Here is a 22,823-nt window from a genome sequence, read left to right as displayed (position 1 = left end):
CCTTTGCTTTTCACTTGGGTTGTGAAAAGCAAACCTAGCTCAAATACTTTGGATTCTGGATCTCCATAGTTCCCTGATCTAAATTTTCATTAGAACCACATATAAATTATCAATAGGTTTCAATAAAATGTTTATATGGTTACAAGAGTGTTGTAGAATTTGGTGTTTTAGTGAAGTCTTGCATGGACTGACATTTTGAATTAGTTGCATGTTATAAATTTTGGTTTCTTTTATGTTGTTGGATGCAGTTTTTAAGTATTACCCTTGATTAGTTCCCTGCTGCCATCAACTTTCAATGAATAAATTATCATTATGTTTATCATGACACTCAAAATGGCAGCTGTGTTACTTTTTATAAAATATTGACAAATAACTGCAAATGAATGTGATTAGAAGCAATTAGACGCAAGAGATTAGCTTCATAGGAAAGAGTCTGAACATATTACAAATAAAACCCATCAAAACAAATTAATTGTGTGTTTCAATTAGAGGAAAATAACTACAATGTTGTTAGCCTCAATGTTGATAATTAAAGGGCCATAATATACAATACGCAGCAATCATTGTTATCATAAGTGCCCGATATATGCAAATAAAATAGTAATTTTAAGGAGAATATACCCCATTAAATAGGATATGTCTTCACTACATTTTCCTTTATGAGTTCAGCAACACAAATAGTAATTATGTCTCAAGAGCCTATTTTCTCTATATGCTCAATTGATTCATTTAAATAGCTCTGCCATGCTGCTTGTCCAGCCATTGACCATACCAAACAGTTCCCCCATTGGCACAGTTATACCTCTGAGAGTGGGCCGAAGTAAGGGCTTCATTGTATTCCTCTTAACAGCCCACCTAATACCCCTTTTCCACTGCTGCAATAGCCCAGGTTATTGCCGGGTCTACCCGGGTCACTGGTCAGTGGAAAAGGGTCCCTGAAAAATAACCCGGGTCAAGTGGCACGGGAATCAAACCCAGGTAGCTACCAGGGTCGGACCCAGGATGGACACAGGTAATGGTGAAGTGTAACCGGCGCGACCCGGGTTATCTGACCTGGGTCATACCTAAAATGAGCTGATTGGTGGTTGTGGAGCAGTCACCTCCCACTTTTTATGACCTCACAAATTTAGCAGGGCAGACCCGGGTTCAGTGTTAACTAGGGATGAGCGGGTTTGGATTCTATAAAAGGTCCCCGCGTCGGCACAATTTATCACTCCGGCTGTGGACAGTGAAGAGGGAGGGTGGGAGTTAGGGCTGGCTGGGCTGTGTTGTGTTGTGCTGTGCTGCTGTTGTCCATAGGGGCTGTGTCCACTCCTCTAAAGTCCATAGGGGCTGGCTGGGCTGTGTTGTGCTGCTGTTGTCCATAGGGGCTGGCTGAACTGTGTTGTGCTGCTGTTGTCCATAGGGGCTGGCTGGGCTGTGTTGTGCAGTCAGTTGTCCATAGGGGCTGTGTCCACTCCAAAAGTCTATAGGGGCTGTGTTGTGCAGTGTCCCATAAAGGCTGTAGTCATAAAGGGGTGCTGTAGTGTTGTCCAGGGGGTGATCTGTCCATCGGGGTGCTCCACCCAAGTGCAAAAAAAGCATTTATTTCTATGTTTGTGAATTGTGTGCACTGTAGCTGCACATGCATCAACAAAGGAGCAGCACCAAGCGTGCGCCTGTGTCATAAGTAAAGGGCCGGCTGGCTCATCTCTTAAAGGGTGGTGTAACCCCCAAAGTGCACTTCAAAAAAAATAAAAAATTATTTTCTGTGTTGTGAATTGTATGCGCTGTAGCTGCACGTGCATCAACAAAGGAGCAGCACCAAGCATGCGCCTGTGACATAAGTCTGTTAAAGGGTGGTGTAACCCCCAAAGTGCACTCCAAAAAAAATGTAAAATTCTTCTTTTCTGTGTTGTGAATTGTGTGCGCTGTAGCTGCATGTGCATCAACAAAGGAGCAGCGCCAAGCGTGCGCCTGTGTCATAAGTCTGTTAAAGGGTGGTGTAACCCCCAAAGGGCGCTCCTCAAAAAATAAACAATTCTTTTTTCTGTGTTTGTGTGTGAAATGTATGCGCAGTAGCCGCACGTGCATCAACAAAGGAGCAGCGCCAAGTGTGCGCCTGTGTCATAAGTCTGTTAAAGGGTGGTGTAACCCCCAAAGTGCACTCCAAAAAAAATAGAAAATTCTTCTCTTCTGTGTTTGTGTGCACCGTAGCCGCACGTATATATCAATATAACATAAATGGAGGACAAAACTTTCTTCGATAAAAATAAAATAGGGAAAGATCAAGAACCACTTCCTCCTAGTGCTGAAGCTGCTGCCACTAGTCATGACATAGACGATGAAATGCCATCAACGTTGTCTGCCAAGGTCAATGCCCAATGTCATAGTAGAGGGCATATAAAATCCCAAAATGACAAAGTTCAGGAAAATGACCTTAAAAAAAAAACATTTAAATCATCTGAGGAGAAACGTAAACTTGCCAATATGCCATTTACGACACGGAGTGGCAAGGAACGGCTAAGGCTATGTTCATGACTAGTCGTTCAGCTTCACATGACGATGGAAACCCTCCTCCCGCTACAAAAATCAAACGAGTTAAGCTGGCAAAAGCACAGCGAAGAACTGTGTGTTCTAAGAAGATATCACAAATCCCCAAGGAGAGTCCAAGTGTGGTGGCGGTTGCGATGCCTGACCTTCCCAACACTGGACGGGAAGAGATGGCTCTTTCCACCATTTGCATGCCCTCTGCAAGTGCTGGAAGGAGCACCCACAGTCCACTTGCTGATATGCGAATTGAAGATGTCACTGTTGAAGTACAACAGGATGAGGATACTGATGTAGCTGGCGCTGAGGAGGAAGTAGGCGAGAAGGATTCTGATGGTGATGTGGTTTGTTTAAATCAGGCTCTGGGGGAGACAGTTGTCCATGGGATGAAAAAGCCCATCACGGTCATGACTGGGCAGAAGACCAAACATTCCACCTCTTTGGTCTGGCAATATTTCTATCGAAATCCGGACAACTGTCTTGCCATATGTACCATATGTAAAGGTGAAATAAGTAGGGGTAGGGACGTTAACCACCTAGGAACATCCTCCCTTATACGGCACCTGCAGCGCGTTCGTAAAAAGTTACTGTCAAGTTCAGAAACTTTGGCTAAGACCGTAAGCAGTCCAGGGACACCTAAATCCCTTTGTACTGTTGTATCCAAGCGCCTGCAAACCACACCTTCAACTCCCTCCTCGTCAATTTTCTCCTTAGTCAGGATAGGAAGTAGTTCTGCAGGCCATGTCACTGGCATGACTGACTCTCCTATCCGGGATTCCTCCGGAGGATCCTGCATTGCTACACCTACTGCTGCTGTTGCTGCTGGGAGTCGTTCTTCATCCCAGAGAGGAAGTAGGAACACCACTACTTTTACTAAACAATTGACCCTCCCACAGTCCTTAGCGAGGAGGATGAAGTACGACAGCAGTCATCCTGAAGCAAAACGAATAACTGAGGCCTTGACTGCTATGTTGGTGTTAGACGTGCATCCGGTATCCGCCATTAGTGCAGTGGGATTTAGACAATGGATGGAGTAAGTGTGTCCCCAGTACCAAATCCAGTCTAGATTCCACTTCACTAGGCAGGCGATACCGAGACTGTACAGAAACATCAGAAAAAGTGTCCTCAGTGTCCTAAAACATGCGGTTGTGCCCAATGTCCACTTAACCACGGACATGTGGACAAGTGGAACAGGGCAGACTAAGGACTATGGCCCTCATTCAGAGCCGTACGCTCTGAGCAGAGCGCACGCTCTGAATGAGGGCCGGGCTCCATTTTCATGGAGCGTCCTCCTGGACGCTCGTATAGCTGTGGGTCACCACCCACAGGCTATACGAGCGTGCATTTTGATGGCCGCGATGGTCGTGACCATCGCGACCATCGAAATTGCGAGCCAGAGCCTGCGGTTGAGGTTTTCAACCGCAAGCTCCGGAGTGATTTTGGCTCTATCAGAGCCAAAATCACTCCCACTGATATCACTAGTGATGTCAGTGGGCCGGCTTCTGACGGGAGGCGTTCCCGTGGGAACGCCCCCGTCAGGGAGGCACGCCCCCGGCACGCCCACCAAAGGGGGCGTGCTGTCAATCAACATTGACAGCACGCCCCCTTTGATCGGACACAACGAGCGAAGGAAAGTCCTTCGCTCGTCGTGTCTGGCGCATGCGCACGACGGAGCTCCCTCCGTCGTGCGCATGCTCAGTGCAGACCATCGACCCACTTGCGAGCGGACAGCCGCTCGCGAGTGGGTCTGAATCAGGCCCTATATGACTGTGACAGCCCACTGGGTACATGTATCACCTTACGCAGCAACAGCAGCAGCGTCACCAGTTGCAACATCTCAGAAACGCCAGCTCGTTCCAAGGCAGGCTAAACCATGTATCACCGGTTTCAGTAAGAGGCACACCGCCGACAACCTCTTACAGAAACTGAGGGAAATCATCGGCCAGTGGATTACCCCACTTAGACTCTCCTGGGGATTTGTGATATCTGACAATGCCACCAATATTGTGCGGGCATTACATCTGGGCAAATTCTAGCACGTCCCATGTTTTGCTCACACAATAAACTTGGTGGTGCAGAATTTTCTGAAAAACAACAGGGGCGTGTAGGAGACACTGTGGGTGGCCCAAAAAATTTCTGGCCACTTTCGTCATTCAGTGACTGCGTGCCGAAGGCTGGAGAACCAGTAAACACTCTTGAACCTGCCCCGCCATCACCTGAAGCAAGAGGTTGTGACACAGTGGAACTCAACCCTCTATATGCTTCAGAGGATGTAGGAGCAGCAAAGGCCATTCAAGCCTATACATCCACCTATGACATAGGCAAAGGAGGGGTTTGCACCTGACTCAAGCGCAGTGGAGAATGATTTCAGTGTTGTGCAATATTCTCCAGCCCTTCGAACTTGCCACACGTGAAGTCAGTTCAGACACTGCCAGCTTGAGTCAGGTCATTCCCCTCATCAGACTTTTGCAGAAGTAGCTGGAGAAAGTGAAGGAGGAGCTAAGACGGAGCGATTCCGCTTGGCATGTGGGACTTTGCCAGGATTCCAGGGTGGTCAATCTGTTGAAATCAGACCACTAAATTTTTACCACCGTGCTCGATCCTAGGTTTAAAGCCTACGTGGTGTCTCTCTTTCCGGCCTACACAAGCCTGCAGAGGTGCTGGTGAAAACACTGTCAGTTGAAGCGGAATGTGACACGTCAACAGCTCCTTCTTCATTTTCTCCTGCAACTGGGGCTGCCAGGAAACAACTTAGGTATCCTAAGCAACCCGCTGGCAGTGATGCAGGGCAGGCAGGACCAAGTTTGGACATCTGGTCCGGACTGAAGGACCTGGCAACAATTTCTGACATGTCTACTGTCACTGCATATGATACTGTCACCACTGACAGAATGGTGGAGGATTACATTGGTGACAGCATCCAAGTAGGGATGTCAGACAGTCCGTACCTGTACTGGCAGGAAAAAGAGGCAATTTGGAGGCCCCTGTACAAACTGGCTCTATTTTACCTGAGTTGCCCCCCCTCCAGTATGTACTCTGAAAGAGTGTTTAGTGCAGCCGGGAACCTTGTCAGCGAAAGGCGTAGGAGGTTGCTTCCACAAAATGTGGAGAAGATGATGTTCATCAAAATGTATATGCATTGAGGGTAGAGTGGAGAATACCCTCTCACTTCCTAGCAGCAGTAATAGTATTAGGAGGTCTATATTGATTGACGTGCGGTGTTCACTCCCAGTTCTTTCAGTGCCTGTGCCTGCACTAGATCCCTACTCATACTCAGAGGAGAACCTGTTTGTGTTTTTTAGCAGAGTAGCACACTGCACCACTCATATCTATGATCACATCTGTGGGGCATGCTTACCTACTGTCTGGCTGCCCCATCCAGGAGGGGGCAGCCAGGTGGGAAGTGCAGGGGGTGTAGCACAGTCAAGTGGGCAGTGTAGGAGGTGTGACAGCATGATGAGATCATCATGGCCCCCCCATCACTATACAATGCCATGATTACTGTCACATTAAAAGTTGGGGGCAGGACTACAATGAAGCAATTCAGTGCAAATTGTATCCTCAAGCTGCTCAGACCACCCACTTCATACAGGAGGTGAGCAGCACAGGACGGCTGCTCAGGGAAAACGTGCCCACTCTTCCACCCCAGATTCAGGACTTTCCCAGATGTGACGGGAGAGTAGGCAAGTACACTGTTGGGCCTATTTATTATTTCGCACATCCATTACTTTCTCTACATTTGAGGTTCATACTAATGACCTCCATGCTGCCAAATCCAAGGGCCACTACTCTTTGCTCATTCTCCTTGAACTCTCTGCTGCTTTTGACACTGTTGACCACCCTCTCCTGCTGCAAATCCTTTACCCCCTTGATCTATGTGACACTACCTTCTCCTGACTGTCCTCCTACTTCTCTGACTGATCCTTCCCTGTCTCCTTTCATGACTCCTCTTCCCCTCCACAGCTTCTTACAGTAGGTGTTCCCTAAGGTTCTGTTCTTGGACCTCTCCTATTCTCCCTCTATACGTCCTCGATAGGTGAACTCATCAGCTCTTTTGACCTCATTATCATCTCTCATGTCTCTCTGCTATCTCTTCCTGGATGTCCCAGCGATTGTTCTTAAACCTAATATGTCTAAGACTGAGCTGATGATCTTCCCACCCTCCCACATAACCTCACTTCCCACTATTTCTTTATCAATTGATGGCACAACTATCACTTTAGCCCCAAAGTGCGCTGTCTTGGAGTTATCCTGGACTCCTCCCTCTCCTTCAAACCACATATCCAGAACCTCTCGCAGTCCTGTCATTTCCATCTCAAAAATATTTCCAAGATCAGACCCTTTCTCACCCAGGATGCTACTAAAACCCTCATACACTAACTGGTCATCTCCAGATTGGACTACTGTAACCTCCTCCTATCTGGTCTCCCCAATTCCCATCTCTCTCCTCTCCAATCTGTCCTCAATGCTCCTGCTCGGCTCATCTTCCTCTCCAAACACTCTACATCTCCTCTAATTCCCATCCTACAAGCCCTCCACTACAAAGTAAGGTGATACGTTATACTATTAGCTTCTTTCCATGTATGTATGCAAGTATGGGCTGTTGGAGAGGGATCTGAAGTTTTTTGTCTACAATTGCTAGCACCATCTAAAGATTTCATTAGCCATTGGCACCCTGCTCTGAAAAGCTAAGCTTTTCTAAGCTTAGTAAAATTTGTATTTCCACAGTCCCCATAGAAATCTATTCCCATTATCAAAGGATTACCGGCAAAAAGAGTTTAATAAATAAGCCTCTATTTCACATAACAGTTTGATGTTTTAACAATGTAATTATAAATATTGAGGATCATCACACACTTTCATCTCTCAACTACTTTCGGCCATGACTGTCAATAATAAACATTGAATCCAGAGAGGGGGCCAGGAAGCATTTTGTTTGGCAACTGGCACCACAATGTGCAAAATCACTTATCAACAGGTTTCACCCAAACATTTGCATTTGTTGGGAGATAGGGACTCCATCTGGGCAGACCGGGGTGGAGATTGGGCAGAAAGAATGGGCATGATTTTTTTTGTCTCATTTTTGTGTGTCTAAGGGGTCTATTTACTAAACTTTGTTAGGAGATAAAGGGGTCTATTTACTAAGCAGTGTTAGGAGGCAGAGTGATAAGTGATAAGGTGACAGCCAATCAGCTCCCAACAGTCATTTTTCAAACACAGCCTGTGAGGTGACAGTTGGGAGCTGATTGGCTGGCACATTATCACTTTCTTATCACTTTTCACTCTGTCTCCTAACACTGCTTAGTAAATAGACCCCAAAGTGAACGGAGGTAAGGTACCAGCCAATCAGCTCCTAACTGCCATTTTTCAAACACAACCAGTGACATGGCAGATAGGAGCGGATTGGCTGGTACCTTATCACCATTCACTTTATCTCCTAACAAAGCTTAGTAAATAGACTCCTAAACCTTTAGGGCTGTTTCCAATGTCCCTCAAGCATCCCTACTGTGTGGTTTGCAGAGTGCTACAGAAATCGTTTCATGTATTACTACTAGTGTAGCTGTGAGAAGTGGGGAGAGAGTGTGTCTCTCCTGCTGCACTTTGGCATCAGACATAGGGACTTATTCAGAGAAGGACGCTAATGCAATTTTCACGCAGATCGAGCGATTGTTTGCCATTGAGCATGCATATGCACCTCACTGCCCGTGCGCTGTGATCACATTGCGATTATGCATGCATAGAGGAATCCATGGCTAAGCGAGTGACAGATTGCCAGCGTTTGGGGATGGTACTGGGGAGTGGTTACAAAAACACAGGCGTGCCTGTCCATCTCTGAATTAGGCCCATAGTGCCCAAGCCAAATATAATGGACACTCCGGATAGAATGGGAAGATCAGATGCAACACATGTCCATTTGTGATGGACGTCTTTGGTGATTTTGCACTTCGAAATCAACTGTGATCAACAATGGGTGATGCAGAGATGTCCACAAACCGACGCATCCCAAACTGCAACTGAAGGGGCGTGATTGGGTCATAATGGTCCTACTGTCCAGTAGACTATGTTCAGTGAGGTCATGTACAGTAGATGTCTATCTGGGCTTTGCTGTGTATGTGTAACTACGTCTGTATTCCGGCAGGTCTTCTGCGGTACGGCTGGTGCAGATGAGAACTGTTAATGATGATGGCAATGAAACAAAATATACTGATAGGTGTCGTCCAGCCACCGAGATGCATATAACATATAGAATATACACATTTATTTTCATGCACCCAATACAGGAACAATTGCGACCGACATACGATAAACTCTGCATCAGCTCTACAAGGTCCTGGAAACGATCGTTTTTAATTTTATTTCTACATACATAATTGGGTAGCTACTGTTCGGCATTTAATTTGCATGTCATTATCATTAGTGCTGAAAAGAAATATATAAGTAACATAGTATAGCACTCATTAGTGTAACATAAGAATGGTATAATGTCAGTTTAAGAATGATTAACATTAATAGGAACCTGAGTACCAAACTACCAAGTAACAACTCTGTTCACTGCTAGATTTAGCATTTACTGTACAGAAGAGAGCAATATAGTGCAAGGTACAGTGTAGGACGAAGGGGACAAAGTCGTATTGCACAAATTGTGTAACAGTGTAACTAACCATGACTTAAAAATTAGATTATATTTCTTGCACATTTGCACTTGCTACAGTAGGCATTGACAAATTATACAGTATCATTACATGCTGACCCTACAACAAAAACCTACCCATAACCCCCTCTCTGACAGACTGATTGTTTTTTTCGCAGACAAAAGGGGGAAATGTAACAGCTTGCAACTTGCAGGCATCTGTGAGATCCCATAGAGTGTGGCAATCATTTAAAAGACAAAAACAGTTTGGTTTTACACTAGTTCCTGGATAATTCTATCAGCCTAGTGGGTTGGGTATGAAATATCGGCAGTCGGGATGCCTGCTGTCAAAATGCCGACAGCGGCATCCTGATGCTTGGTATCCCAACAGGAGTAGGGTAAGTATACTAAGCCTCCCCCATTCTCCCCCCAACCCTCCCTGCTTGCACCCTAACACTCCCCACCTAGCACCCTAACCCTCCCCCGTGCCTAAACCTAATTCTCCATGCTTGGTGTCTAAACCTAAACGTCCCCCCTTAGTGCCTAACCCCCCCCCCCCAGTGGTGCCTAACCCTATCTCCCCCAGTGGTGCTTAATCCAATGAATCCAAACCTCCCCCCCCAAAGCCTAACCATAACCCCACCGTGGTGCCTAAACCTAACCCCCCCCCCACAGCTAACAGCTAAGACGCCCCGGTGTACCTTCGATCGGGATGGCGGCTGTCAAGATTCCGGCTTCGGGACCTAGACTGGCGTCGGGATTTCAATGCCTATCCTTAGTCCTGGGTCGGGCTTCAGACACTGGGATTGCCATAGCCGGCATCCCGTCCACCGGCATACTAACTACATCCCCCGCCTGGCATGTCTACCAAATTATTATCCACTGGTGTCTGACTATAACAACTAGTATACACATATCAACAGCCTGAAGTGTTAAGAAGCTTGTTTACTTGAAACCATCCTGTGTTGGAAATGTTTATACAGGTGCGGTGGTATGGCAGAATTTATATACACACCAGCAGATACCTTACTACTGCGAACAGCCCAGTTGCTTATCCAGTGGAATGGTTAGCAAAATTGAGGTACAGCCGTACTCATTGTGATACAAACTGGTTTTGGGTGGAGCGGAGCTTGAGCGGAGTTGGGTGTCATACAGCTCACCAGCCGGTGAGTGTATGTAGCTTGCGGGTAGTGCTGCAGGATGCTGGAACAGCGATAAAGGTAGGTAATAGTGCAGGTCTCACCAGAGCGAAGTGAAAGATGTCCATCTTCAATGGTAAAAAACATCAGTAGTACTGATGGTTTCTTTCAATGCCCTAACCTTTGTTGAAGGTGTCTGGTAAGGGGGTGGGAGGGGCCCCAATATGATGCAAATCTTTTAATCAAATAATTTTGCTAAAACCCATACACAATTATACATATATAGAAACCCTTCCTGCAAATCCTGGGTTTGCCCCTGAAATTAGAGAATCAGATTGACATTTCAGTATAACTGGTATAATAAACATAGTGAGAGTTAATTATCATTATTGGTCAAAGCAGCAAATCTGCATTAACACCATAGCAACTAATAAAAAAATAGCTTTAATTTTTTTAACATTCATTAGAAATATATAAACATTTACTTGGTTCCTATTGTTTTAATGCAGATTAGCACATTTATGCAAGGATAGTAAATAAACCTTTATTCTATTTTATTATCAGCAAACAATGGGAACACAAACAGTAGGTAATTCAAAAAGTGCACTGGAAAACACCCTACAGTAGTTTTTCACACCAAAGTACTACATGCCCTAGCCACCCCAAACCCCATCAGGCTGCCACTCTAACTCAGTCACTGCCCCACTTTTTCCTTATTTTGAGAGGTGACATCTGCTCCTCTAGTAGCCTGAGAGTCTCTACACCACACACCCAGGAATTCAGTGACATGGAAAAATAGCAGCCGGTGGCTTTACGTGTTAGAAGTTACTGGTACTCACTGTCATTAGCAACATTATGTCACTTATTCAGAGTTTAATGTACCCCACAATTCTTGGCACATTAAGCAACCAGCCAGATTGATTTAGTTTTAGCTCTCAAGAAATGCCTCCACAAGATGGAAGTGCACATTTGTGTACACAGACATGGGGAAAAGCTCTACAGTCACATTGTGCAAAACTGTAATCGTCACATAAAGTTCAACCTCAAACCACCATAGTTATACACCATTCAGTAAAACTATTTATATTGCTTGCTTTAACCTCATCTATGGATTAGACAATTATACTGCGAGGGAATGAGGGAACTGCTTTTATTACGTATGTCAGTATTATGTATTTTATCATATTTAATACATTTCTCATAGTGCACCAGGAAATGCACTTGTCCACCAAAGTGCCTTATTGAAACACTGAATGGGTTCTATTAAAAGTACAAGAGGAAGACAGCAGCTAAGGTACATATCTTAAGTAGTTTTTTTTATTTTGAATTGCTAAATGATGGCCTTGTTGAAGCGATAGTGAAATGCGCGTTGGCGTTTCCACTATATGCTATGTGCTCTGTAACAATGTTAAACCAGCTGTCTGTTCTATAATGAAACCATAACTTTGGTTCACTATACGGCCTCTGCCCTATATCTTAAGACTAGTCACAGCTGTTACAATAAATGGGAAGCAGCTGCGGTCTAGCCAACATAGAGCCTGATTCAGACCCACTCGCAAGCGGCTGTCCGCTCGCAAGTGGGTCGATGGTGTGCACCGCGCATGCGCACGACGGAGGGAGCTCCGTCGTGCGCATGCGCCAGACGCGACGAGCGAAGGACTTTCCTTCGCTCGTAGTGCCTCATCAAAGGGGGCGTGCTGTCGATGTTGATTGATAGCACGCCCCCTTTGTTGGGCGTGCCGGGGGCGTGCCTCCCAGACTAGGGCGTTCCCAAGGGAACGCCTACCGTCAGAAGCCGGCCCACTGACATCACTAGTGATGTCAGTGGGAGTGATTTTGGCTCTGATAGAGCCAAAATCACTCCGGGCCTTGCGGTTGAGAAACTCAACCGCAGGCTCCGGCTCGCAGTGGCGATGGTCGCGATGGTCAAGACCATCGCGGCCATCAACCTGCACGCTCGTATAGGCTGTGGGTGGTGACCCACAGCTATACGAGCGTCCAGGAGGACGCTCCATAATTATGGAGGACGGCCCTCATTCAGAGCGTGCGCTCTGCTCAGAGCGTCCGGCTCTGAATTAGGGCCATTGTCTAATATGTGAGCTACATTGTGACCGTTAACAAATTCCTGCTGTAAGACATGCGGGTTATTATAATAAACATATGCAGTGTGATTGAAATGGTTCGAAGCCTAAATAAGAGTGATGTGGAAGAAAATGACTGAACACTGGGGGCTTGGCCTGGCGTGCAGTCGAGGAGGATGTGGAACCTCTAAGCTCCCGACTGGCGCCCATTACAGTATATTGCTTGCTTTTTAGCTTAAAGTGAGCAGCGTGGGACCCCTGTTGCCTTATGCCCACCAGTTGTCATCAAGGGCTAATGGGGAGTCAGAACGCGGAGCCGGGCCTCAACTTTCGTGATCCCGCAGGTTGTGGCCCTCTCTCCCCTCTGAAGCCATGGACTCAATTATTGATGCAGCTTGGTGAATAGCCCTGCCCCTCTCCCGAAAACGCACGTTCGGTTTCTCTCACCATGAGGGTCCACTGGTCTGCTGAGAAACTAACTGGGGACCTGGTCTCCTGCATCCTGCTCCACAAATGAATGGCAGTGAGGGTCGTGATGGTCCCCGGCTCTCCCGTGGCAGTCTGATATATCCGCTATTGAGGGTCGTACTGGCGACTTGAAATGCAAGATGGATGAACTGTTTTCTTCCCATAATGACCTTATTTTGGCCCATGACTACCTGCAATCTGAAATGGAGGGCTAAAATGGCAGACATGGAGGAACGTTCACGGCAGAACAATATCAAGATCTGGAGTATCCCTGATTCAGTCTCCAACTCCGAACTGCAAGACTATGCTCTATCCCTCTTCCGTAAATTGTTACCTAATGTTGAAGACAAGAACTTTCTTATAGATCATATCCATCGTCTCCCCAGACCCCATTCGGTCTCAAGCTTCCTCCCTAAAGATACTCTACTCTGTGTCCACTTATTTACGATCAAGGAACGTATCCTACAAGCTGCACAGTTGGTGAGTGACTCTGATGTCCTGGGAGACCTCCAGCTCTTCCCTGACTTCTCCACTGCAACCATTTCCAAACACAGGTCCTTTGCGCCCATCACATTCCCAGGAGATTACTTACCATTGGGGCTTCCTAGTCAAATTGATTGTTCAATATGAAGGTTCCTCTTATACAGTACCATCTCTCCATTGGCTGCCGGGACTAAGCTCCTTTCTGATTGGGACATTTTGGTTCAATTACCTCCAGCCCTTCGGAAAAAGTCCTCAATATAGTCCGAGTGGTCCACACAGTGACTCCTTCCCACGCTATGATGGGTTGATTACCATTTGCATTGTCATTCAGGACTCAATACTTGTTATGTCAGATCCTTCGGACTATGGGCCAGATTCAGCAAGGAATGCAGTTGCTTATAGCCTTATATGCACACAATTGGATGATTGTTGCATACTGTGCATGCGTATGCATCGCAATGCAGGTGCGCAAACTAGCCACTGAGATCGGGGCTGCAATCGCAAAGGCTACGCAGAATTATGGCAGAGGGATTGGCAGGAATGGCCATTTGTGGGTGGTGACTGGGGTGGTTAGGTGAACAAAGGCATGCCAGTGCATTTCAACGGCGTTGCAGGGGCATGCACTGAAGTAAGCAATTCCTGAGTGAGGTCTGACCTGTCTTAACTGTGTATGGGTATGGGTCTGATGTTACTCGATGTTACCAATTGTTTTGCTATGTTGACAAAGAATATGGATGTGAGTAAGGGGAAGTGGGCTGCGATCGCAATACAAATGCAAACATTTACCTATCCCTAGTAAAATAAGAATTCAGCGCTATGTTAAAATAATATAAACATAACAATCGCATAAAATGATGTTTATAGTCTTTTTAGTCTAAGTGAGAAGTGGTGTGAAGCAGCAAAGTCCTTTTGGTAATACGCACCTATCAACAGTCCGTGGTGCCAGCCCCTTATCTAACTGTCCCTACCTTACTATCGGTGATGGATTCCTTCTTGCTAACCTGGCAGATATTGCAAAGCAATTTGCAGATTATTATTCTAAGCTATATAATTTATCTAGAGACCTTTCCATTTTTCAACCCTCCTCAGCTTCCATTCAATCCTTCCTAGAGGGCTTAGAACTTCCTTCCGTATCCCAGGTCCAATTGTCTGCACTCAAAGCTCCTTGGACGGCCTTTGAGGTGTCGTTAGTGATTGATGCTTTTCCGTCAGGCAAAGCCCCAAGTCCGGACGGTTTAATTAATGACTTCTATACTTCTTTCCGTGACTCTTTACTGCCTACATTGACAATATTATTCAAAGAGGTCACTGACTCTGGGAAATTTCCATGAGAAATGTTAGAGGCACAGGTAGTGACTCTTCCTTAGCCTGGGCAGGATCCTGCAAAAAAATACTATCCCATAGCCCTTCTGAATGGAGATGTCAAGATTTATGCAAAAATAATTGCCAATAGTTTATGTCCACTCCTCCCCCCTTTAATACACCCTGACCAGGTGGGATTCGTACCAGACAGACAGGTCTCCGACAATACCCAAAGAGTCTTTAGCTTGATTGATTCTATTTCATCCTCTGGAACAGTGTTTGTATTATTATCACTCAATACTGAGAAAGCATTTCATAGGTTTAATTGGCTGTACATGCATACGGTACTTTCTAAATTTGGCTTTTGAGACCAAATCTTATCCTCTGTCTTAACTTTATATAGTTACCCCTCTGCTAGGGTATGTAGTAATTGGTTTCTGTCCGATACATTTCCCATCTCTAATGGCACCAGTCAGGATTGCCCACTCTCCCCCCTCATATTCGATTTAATTATTGAACAATTAGCCGTTAGGATCTGTGCTACCACGGATTTTATTGGAGTGCAGGTTGACGATACCATTCATAAACTTTGTCTGTTTGCAGATGACGTACTCCTTTTAGTTTCAGAATCCGTGACCTCATTGACTTGCCTCCATAAATTATTGGACAGTTATATTGGTGCATCCTTTTATAAATTAAATGCTTCCAAATCAGATGCCCTGCCTTCGATCCCAGTTTAATTACACCTGGCAAACTACCTTGATACAATATATTGGTCTCCATATCCCTTCATCCATCTATGCTGTCTTTGATGTTAACCTTTGAAAAGCCTTTGTTTGCAAAGCAGCTACTCCCTCCCATTCATGGCTTTATACTAATATTATCAGATTAGTCACTGATTTAGGAGTATTATTAAACTTTCAGGATCAGTAGGTATACCACCGGGAGACCTAATACCTCATTTAACATCTAGTAGAGGTCGAGGTGACATTTCCTACTGGTATAATCTCCAACTTCATTTGCAGCAATGGGTGAAATCCCCCACTCAGGTTCAGTGGGAATTAGACCTGCGCCGATCTATCTCGGATGCTCACTGGAAATTGGCTTATTATACCTCTTATCGTATGTCCAAATGCCTGAACCATTCAGAAGTGCATATTAAATTATTGTATAGATTGTATCTTACTCCTTATTGTTTACACACCATTTGGCTAACACAATCTAAGTTTTGTTGGCAGATTTGCGGGGAGGTGGGCCATATCTACTATGTTTTTTTAGACATGTCCTGCAATTACAAATGTTTGGGAGGAGTTTTTCTCTTTGATTAATAAAGTGTTAGGTCTTGTGTTGTCTCCCTCTCCTGATCTGGCTCTTCTTCATTAATACCCTTCATTCATTCCAATTTCTCAAAATATGTGTTGGATCATATACAGTCAGGTGCATAAATATTGGGACATTGACAGAATTTTCATATTTTGGCCTATATTCACCACCACAATGGCTTTGCAATGAAACAAACAAGATGTGCTTTAACTGCAGACTTTCAGATTTAATTTGAGGGTAATTACATCCAAATCAGGTGAACGGTGTAGGAATTACAACGGTTTCTATATGTGCCTCCCAATTTTTAAGGGGCCAAAAGTAATGCGACTATCAACTCAAAAGCTATTTCATGGACAGGTGTCTGCTATTCCCTCATTATTTCATTATCAATTAAGCAGGTAAAAGGTCTGGAGTTGATTCTAGTTGTGACATTTGCATTTGGAATCAGTTGCTGTCGACTCTCAATATGAGATCCAAAGAGCTGTCACTATCAGTGAAGCAAGCCATCATTAGGCTGAAAAATCAAAACAAACCCATCAGAGAGATAGCAAAAACATTAGGTGTGGCCAAATCAACTGTTTGGAACATTCTTAAAAAGAAAGAACACACGGGAGAGCTCAGCAACACCAAAAGACCCAGAAGACCATGGAAAACAACTGTGGTGGATGACAGAAGAATTATTTCCCTGGTGAAGAAAAACCCCTTCACAACAGTTGGCCAAATCAAGAACACTCTCCAGGAGGTAGGTGTATATGTGTCAAAGTCAACAATCAAGAGAAGACTTCACAAGAGTGAATATAGAGGGTTCACCACAAGATGTAAACCATTGGTAAGCCTCAAAAACAGGAAGACCAGATTAGAGTTTGCTAAACAACATCTAAAAAAGCCATTACAGTTCTGGAACAACATCCTATGGACAGATGAGACAAAGATCAACTTGTACCAGAGTGATGGGAAGAGTATGGAGAAGGAAAGGAACTACTCATGATCCAAAACATACCACCTCATCAGTGAAGCATGGTGGTGGTAGTGTCATGGCGTGGGCATGTATGGCTGCCAATGGAACTGGTTCCCTTGTATTTATTGATGATGTGACTGCTGACAAAGGCAGAAGAATGAATTCTGAAGTGTTTTGGGCAATATTATATGCTCATATTCAGTCAAATGCTTCAGAACTCATTGGACGGCACTTCACAGTGCAGATGGACAATGACCCGAAGCATACTGCAAAAGCAACCAAAGAGTTTTTTTAAGGCTAAAAAGTGGAATGTTATGCAATGGCCAAGTCAATCCCCTGACCTGAATCCGATTGAGCATGCATTTCACTTGATGAAGACAAAACTGAAGGGAAAATGCCCCAAGAACAAGCAGGAACTGAAGACATTTGCAGTAGAGGCCTGGCAGGGCATCACCAGGGATGAAACCCAGCGCCTGGTGATGTCTATGCGTTCCAGACTTCAGGCTGTAATTGCCTGCAAAGGATTTGCAACAAAGTATTAAAAAGTGAAAGTTAGATTTAGGATTGTTTAGTTTGTCCCATTACTTTTGGCCTCTTAAAAAGTGGGAGGCACATATAGAAACCGTTGTAATTCCTACACCATTCACCTGATTTGGATGTAATTACCCTCAAATTAAATCTGAAAGCCTGCAGTTAAAGCACATCTTGTGTGTTTCATTTCAAAGGCATTGTGGTGGTGAATAGAGGCCAAAATATGAACATTCTGTCAATGTCCCAATATTTATGCACCTGACTGTATGTATAGAAGCACGTGCAGAACTTGCTCAAAACTGGAAACAATCCCAACCCCATCCCCTATTCAAGGTATTTTAAAAAAATCAGTTCCATTTCAAAATGGAGACCACCTCAGTACCTTATTCATTCCAGGCTTCCTCCCCACTTGTTAAATTGGTGGCCATTGCATGAGTTTGTAACGGAAGGCGAAGGTGCACAACTCCTTAATAAGCCTTCCTTATATGATCCACTTCAGTTTAGCCTGAATGAGACAGTCGACCTCTGATTTATTGTACTTTGTATGCGTTTCTTCAGTTAGAAATGTTATATTCAGGTTTGTGATCTACTAATTCTCTTAATATGTTATTTTGGACTCCCATATGTACCCCCTTTTTTCTCCCCTTACTCCTTTAACTTTTTTCTGTACCCCATATTTGTTTGGAAACGTAATAAAAATAATTGATTTAAAAAAAAATGACTGAACACTAATATACTGTTTAAAATACAGCTGCTATATTACATTACAAGACTGACTGCAACTGGTGTAATGAACAGGAATCAGCTAGCAGTCCAGCTGGCATGATCTTATATGTAAGCTGGTGCATGACCGATAATAAAATATTGCGGTATGATATGCAACTTACTATAATCAATATATGCAGTGTTAATGATATGGGACGTGATTCATCACGGATCGCTACTGCAACAGAGTACGCAGATTGTCCGATGGTGCATACTGCGCATGCATATGCACCACAGTGAGCGTGCGTGAGTTGGCATTGCCATCGCACTGCGATCACCTACGCAGATAAAAAGCCATCGCAGAACAAGGGACAGGACGTCAGCATTTGGGGTGTTGACGGGAAGTGGTAGGAGCAACGCAATAGCGATCCCTAGTGGATCAGGCCCATGGCCCGATGATTAGGTGACTTTCCTAAATAGAAACATACGATATTTACACACTGCCACTACTCTGAATCATAGAGCCGACCATAGGTTTGTGTGACCGATTTGTAGCACCATACGGTCTAGTCAGCAAAGCCTGATGTATAAAGCTGCTACCTGATAATTATATGGAAAATTGTTTAATAACATGTGGCCTATTGCAATAGATATGTAATTGATGCAAATCGATATCTAAATAATCCTATTCAAAGAATTAGTGATCAACATCTATCAGAAAATAGGTTGGCTTTAGCAGTAATTAAATTATTAAAATAAATGTCAAAATAAGTACAGGATAAATGAATGGAAATTTGAGTTTCATGAGAACATAGAAAATAAAAACACTGAATGGGGATTAAGTCTAATTGGAATACTGAGAATCAGTGATTACATTTGTTGCATTTTATGAGAACACAATAAATAGAAACAGAGGGGCCCCCATTTATTAATAATCGCAATTGCAATGCGACCTGGACATGACATTACTGCCCATGATCACATTGCAATAAGTGATCATTGCACTTGGATGCATCACTCGGCACATGTGCCCAGAGAGCAGCCGGGGCTGCTGCAATTGCGCAATCTCACTGACTGCACCTGCACGGCCGCCATTTGGCTAATTATGCGCAGTGACGCCCATAGGCTAGAGCGGCTAACGCCACCTTCAGATGGCGTTAGCTGCGGGGGCCAACATCCGGAATGCATCGTATTCCAGATGTTGGTAAATTTGGTGGCATAGGATCCCCCATAGAAAGCTATGGGGCATAGGCAAACGCAGGGGCGGTTTCTGTCTGCCTGGAAACCCCCCTCCCCAGCACACACATGACCACAGTAGAAATAGTAATATAATAGAATTTTGCTAGTGATGCATGTTCTTTTCAGTATCACAAATGAAATAATTAGCACCACCTGTGGATCTTTTAACATGTATCAGACAGTAATAAATAACCTGTGCACCAACTAGGAGATCTGGAAAACATGCACTATTAGGGATACACTGCTATAGAGCCCAATATGTACATATGTGTCCAGGGCAGTGCTAGGTTCTTCTGCTGCTCTTCCAGGCTCCTGGACTTGCTCCAATAGTCTGGAATGGGGCTCACATCTAAAATAATAACATCCAGCTCAGGAAGGATGGCACTACTGCTGCCTCTAATGGCTTATTGTGATCGCTGGTCCTATATATGCTGGAATTAGGATACACAATACACTTTGTATGACACATATTAAAACTGGTTGAGTACTAATTCTACCCTCTTCATGGACTGGCCACTCTCACTCTAAAATCAGGCATTTGGAAACCCCCCTCTAGAAATCCTGCGTTTGCCACTGTGGGGGTTGCGGCAGCAGCGGTAATGGAGGGATCGCATGCCGGTATCGGAGATACCTGCTGTGGTCCCTCCTTCATACATACGGGGAAACTTAATATTTGTGGTTAACCTCCGAAAACCGGTCTTTTCAGGTATATAGCAGCAAATATAGAATGATAAATGGGCCCCAGAGTGAGTATACTAATAACGATGGAAATTAGTTGTTACATTTGTTGCAATAGGATTTGAAAGTTGCAACATTTGATTGAACCTGGATTAGCAGATACCCAGAGTTTATAAAAATAGTAAACAAATGTAGGATATGCGGAAATACTTCTGGAATAATAAAATCCACATACAATAATTCACTCCTAATTATTTACAAATATTGAATACTCTCAACCCACGTGAAGTTCTTATTATATTGATGCTTAGTAAATTTAGAAGGAACATACATTATATAAGAAATAAAGAAGACTAAATATAGGCATATAGTGGTGTTTTCTCAACACATTTATATATCTGTACACAATCTATTACTATCTTTTATATTTCGCTATTTTAATTCACCTTTATTTTAATATAATTGTATAAAAGATATTTATTTTATTATATTTCTCTTTATGTGTGCCAAAACAGATCTTTCCTCTTTTCTTTAGAATTTGCATTTAAACAATCTGGGGCAGTACCCCCGGTCCCACATAAATGACCAAAGGTTAGGTTATGGGAAAGTAAGTTTTTTTTCTGGATTGATAACTGATAATTACTTTCTGTGCAATAGATTTCCTTCTATTTCTATATCCTGATTTGGAAATGCGTATGCACCTACCTACACAGCATGGGGCATCCTACAAATACACCCTGTCTACCTAAAACTGCTCTGCAAAAGTACATTTCATTTCTGCGCAGCTCCGCATATCAAAGTTTGGCGCTCCTACTGTCGAGTGTGCCACCCCTGGCCTCTGCCGTTGCTCCCTTCTGTGCCACCACTTGACTTTGCAAACCCAAGAGCCTAGGTGCAGTTGTGCAAATCTAGTTCCATAGCAGCTGGTTTTACATTGCACATCAGAGGGTTTGCATTTTGGCCCTGATGCAGACCCGCTCGCTGCCGCAGGCAGCTCGCTTAGTCTGAGGGCGTTTTTTTTTTTTGTTTTCTCCTGCCACTCGCAAAGCTGTGGGTGACCACCCACAGCTTGTGCAAGCGACCTGGAGACCGTCGTGATTGTCGCGACCATCGGCCTTGCGACAAAGACCCTGTGGTAGGGTCTAGGTTGCCACAAGGCCGAGTGGACTTCCTGCTCTAATAGAGCAGGAAGTCCACTACTGACATCAGCAGTGATGTCAGTAGGTCCTCCCACAAATGCCAGGCGTTCCTAACGGAGCACTTGCGTTTGTGCAGCTACCCCCCCTACCCACCTACAAAATGGGGTGAGCTGTCACTCACCATCGACAGCCGCGCCATCTTGTAGTGAGCCCCATAGTGACTGAAGTTCAGTCGCTCGGCCGGGCTTGCACATGTGCACGCCGGACGCGGTGCATACGCAGTGGCCAAACATCGAGCCACTTGCGAGCGGCTCTGAATCAGGCCCTTTATACATACATTATAGCCTCAACAGAACGCTTTAACCCTACAGGTGTATGGTATATCTTTAACTTTACCTACATTTATCAATGCTTTATTCATTCATAGCCAACAAGCCAGTAAACATTTACCATGTGTAGCAAAAACATACCTATGACGTAATTAAGAACATTCCATCCACCGAATGCAAACATGCCCTGGTAAAACGCTTCTCCGATCTGTGACACATTTGGAACATTTCCCTCAAACGCCCTGTGAAAGTTAAATGTTTTGCCCATTGCCAAATGGACGATTCCACTTATGACGATGGCACTGAGGGCAAGTATTTTGAGTACAGTAAAAAAGTTTTGCAATAAAATGATCCATCTTGCATTTAAGCAGTTGATGATCCCTACGATGAAAAGAACAGCAATAGCAATGGCCTTTTTGATAGCTTCTGGGGAAGGGCATCCCGGGAAAATGGGTTGTATAACGTATTCAGCAAACATTAGCGCTTGAACGGTTGTTGCAGCAGGTCTGAGGAACACAATGAAGGTCCATAAAAAAATAAATCCAGGGTAGGGGCCTAGGCCCTTCTTGATGTAATAATATTCCCCTCCGGATGATGGGAAAGTAGTTCCAAGTTCTGCATAACACAATGCTCCAGCCATGGATATTATGCCACAGGCAGCCCATATCACCAGAGCCACTCCGACATTTAGCTGTGAACAGAGAAGAACAGCTCCTGGAGAGATAAAGATCCCAGTGCCAAGGATGACAGTGATAATGAAGCTAACGCCACTGAAATATCCAATGGTCCTTTTCAGGATAACCCTATCCTCTGCTGAATTCAGCTGTGCATCCATTGTGCTTTACATTAGCCTGATCAGACCTGTCTTCCTCTTTTATTTTACTGTCTAGAATCTTGTTTATTTTGGAATAGTTTTGTTTCTAAGCTCAGTAACACATTCTGTACTTTGCCCTTTTGATCAAAGTTACGGTATTGTGAATATGTGGATGAGACACGTGAAATGCTGCTGAGTTTCAAATTACTCATTTGAAAACATTGTAACGCAATCATTTGATGGGTTTGACATTGGCCATAAATGAAGATAAGCACAAATGAAGAATAAACTGCGCTCAACTAAAAATGGTTATGAATATATCCCCTCCAGTGTGGAGGGGATATATGGTTACCGGCTTCGCATGGCACGAGCCATAACATCCCTCCCCACCAATGTATCAGCTACTCCGTGGGGCAATGCTGGCGAGCGCCTGGGACCAGACGTTCCGCCAGCAGTTGCCATAGGAGTGCCATA

At 44.4% G+C, this 22,823-nt stretch overlaps 1 protein-coding gene across 1 annotated transcript in view; it reads right to left on the bottom strand.

Annotated features, from left to right (window-relative positions):
• LOC148524952 (b(0,+)-type amino acid transporter 1-like) overlaps positions 1–22,175 on the bottom strand; it is a 144,977-nt gene extending 122,802 nt beyond the window's left edge. Inside the window, exon 1 of the mRNA XM_088471534.1 lies at positions 21,677–22,175. Within this exon, the coding sequence (XP_088327660.1) occupies positions 21,677–22,175 (499 nt within the window). The remainder of the gene's footprint in view (positions 1–21,676) is intronic.
• Positions 22,176–22,823: the final 648 nt, after the last annotated feature.

Source organism: Taudactylus pleione, unplaced genomic scaffold (assembly GCF_031769625.1).
Source record: "Taudactylus pleione unplaced genomic scaffold, aTauple2 ptg000114l, whole genome shotgun sequence".
Taxonomy (NCBI): Eukaryota; Metazoa; Chordata; class Amphibia; order Anura; family Myobatrachidae; genus Taudactylus; species Taudactylus pleione.
This window is presented reverse-complemented; position numbering and strand designations above follow the sequence as displayed.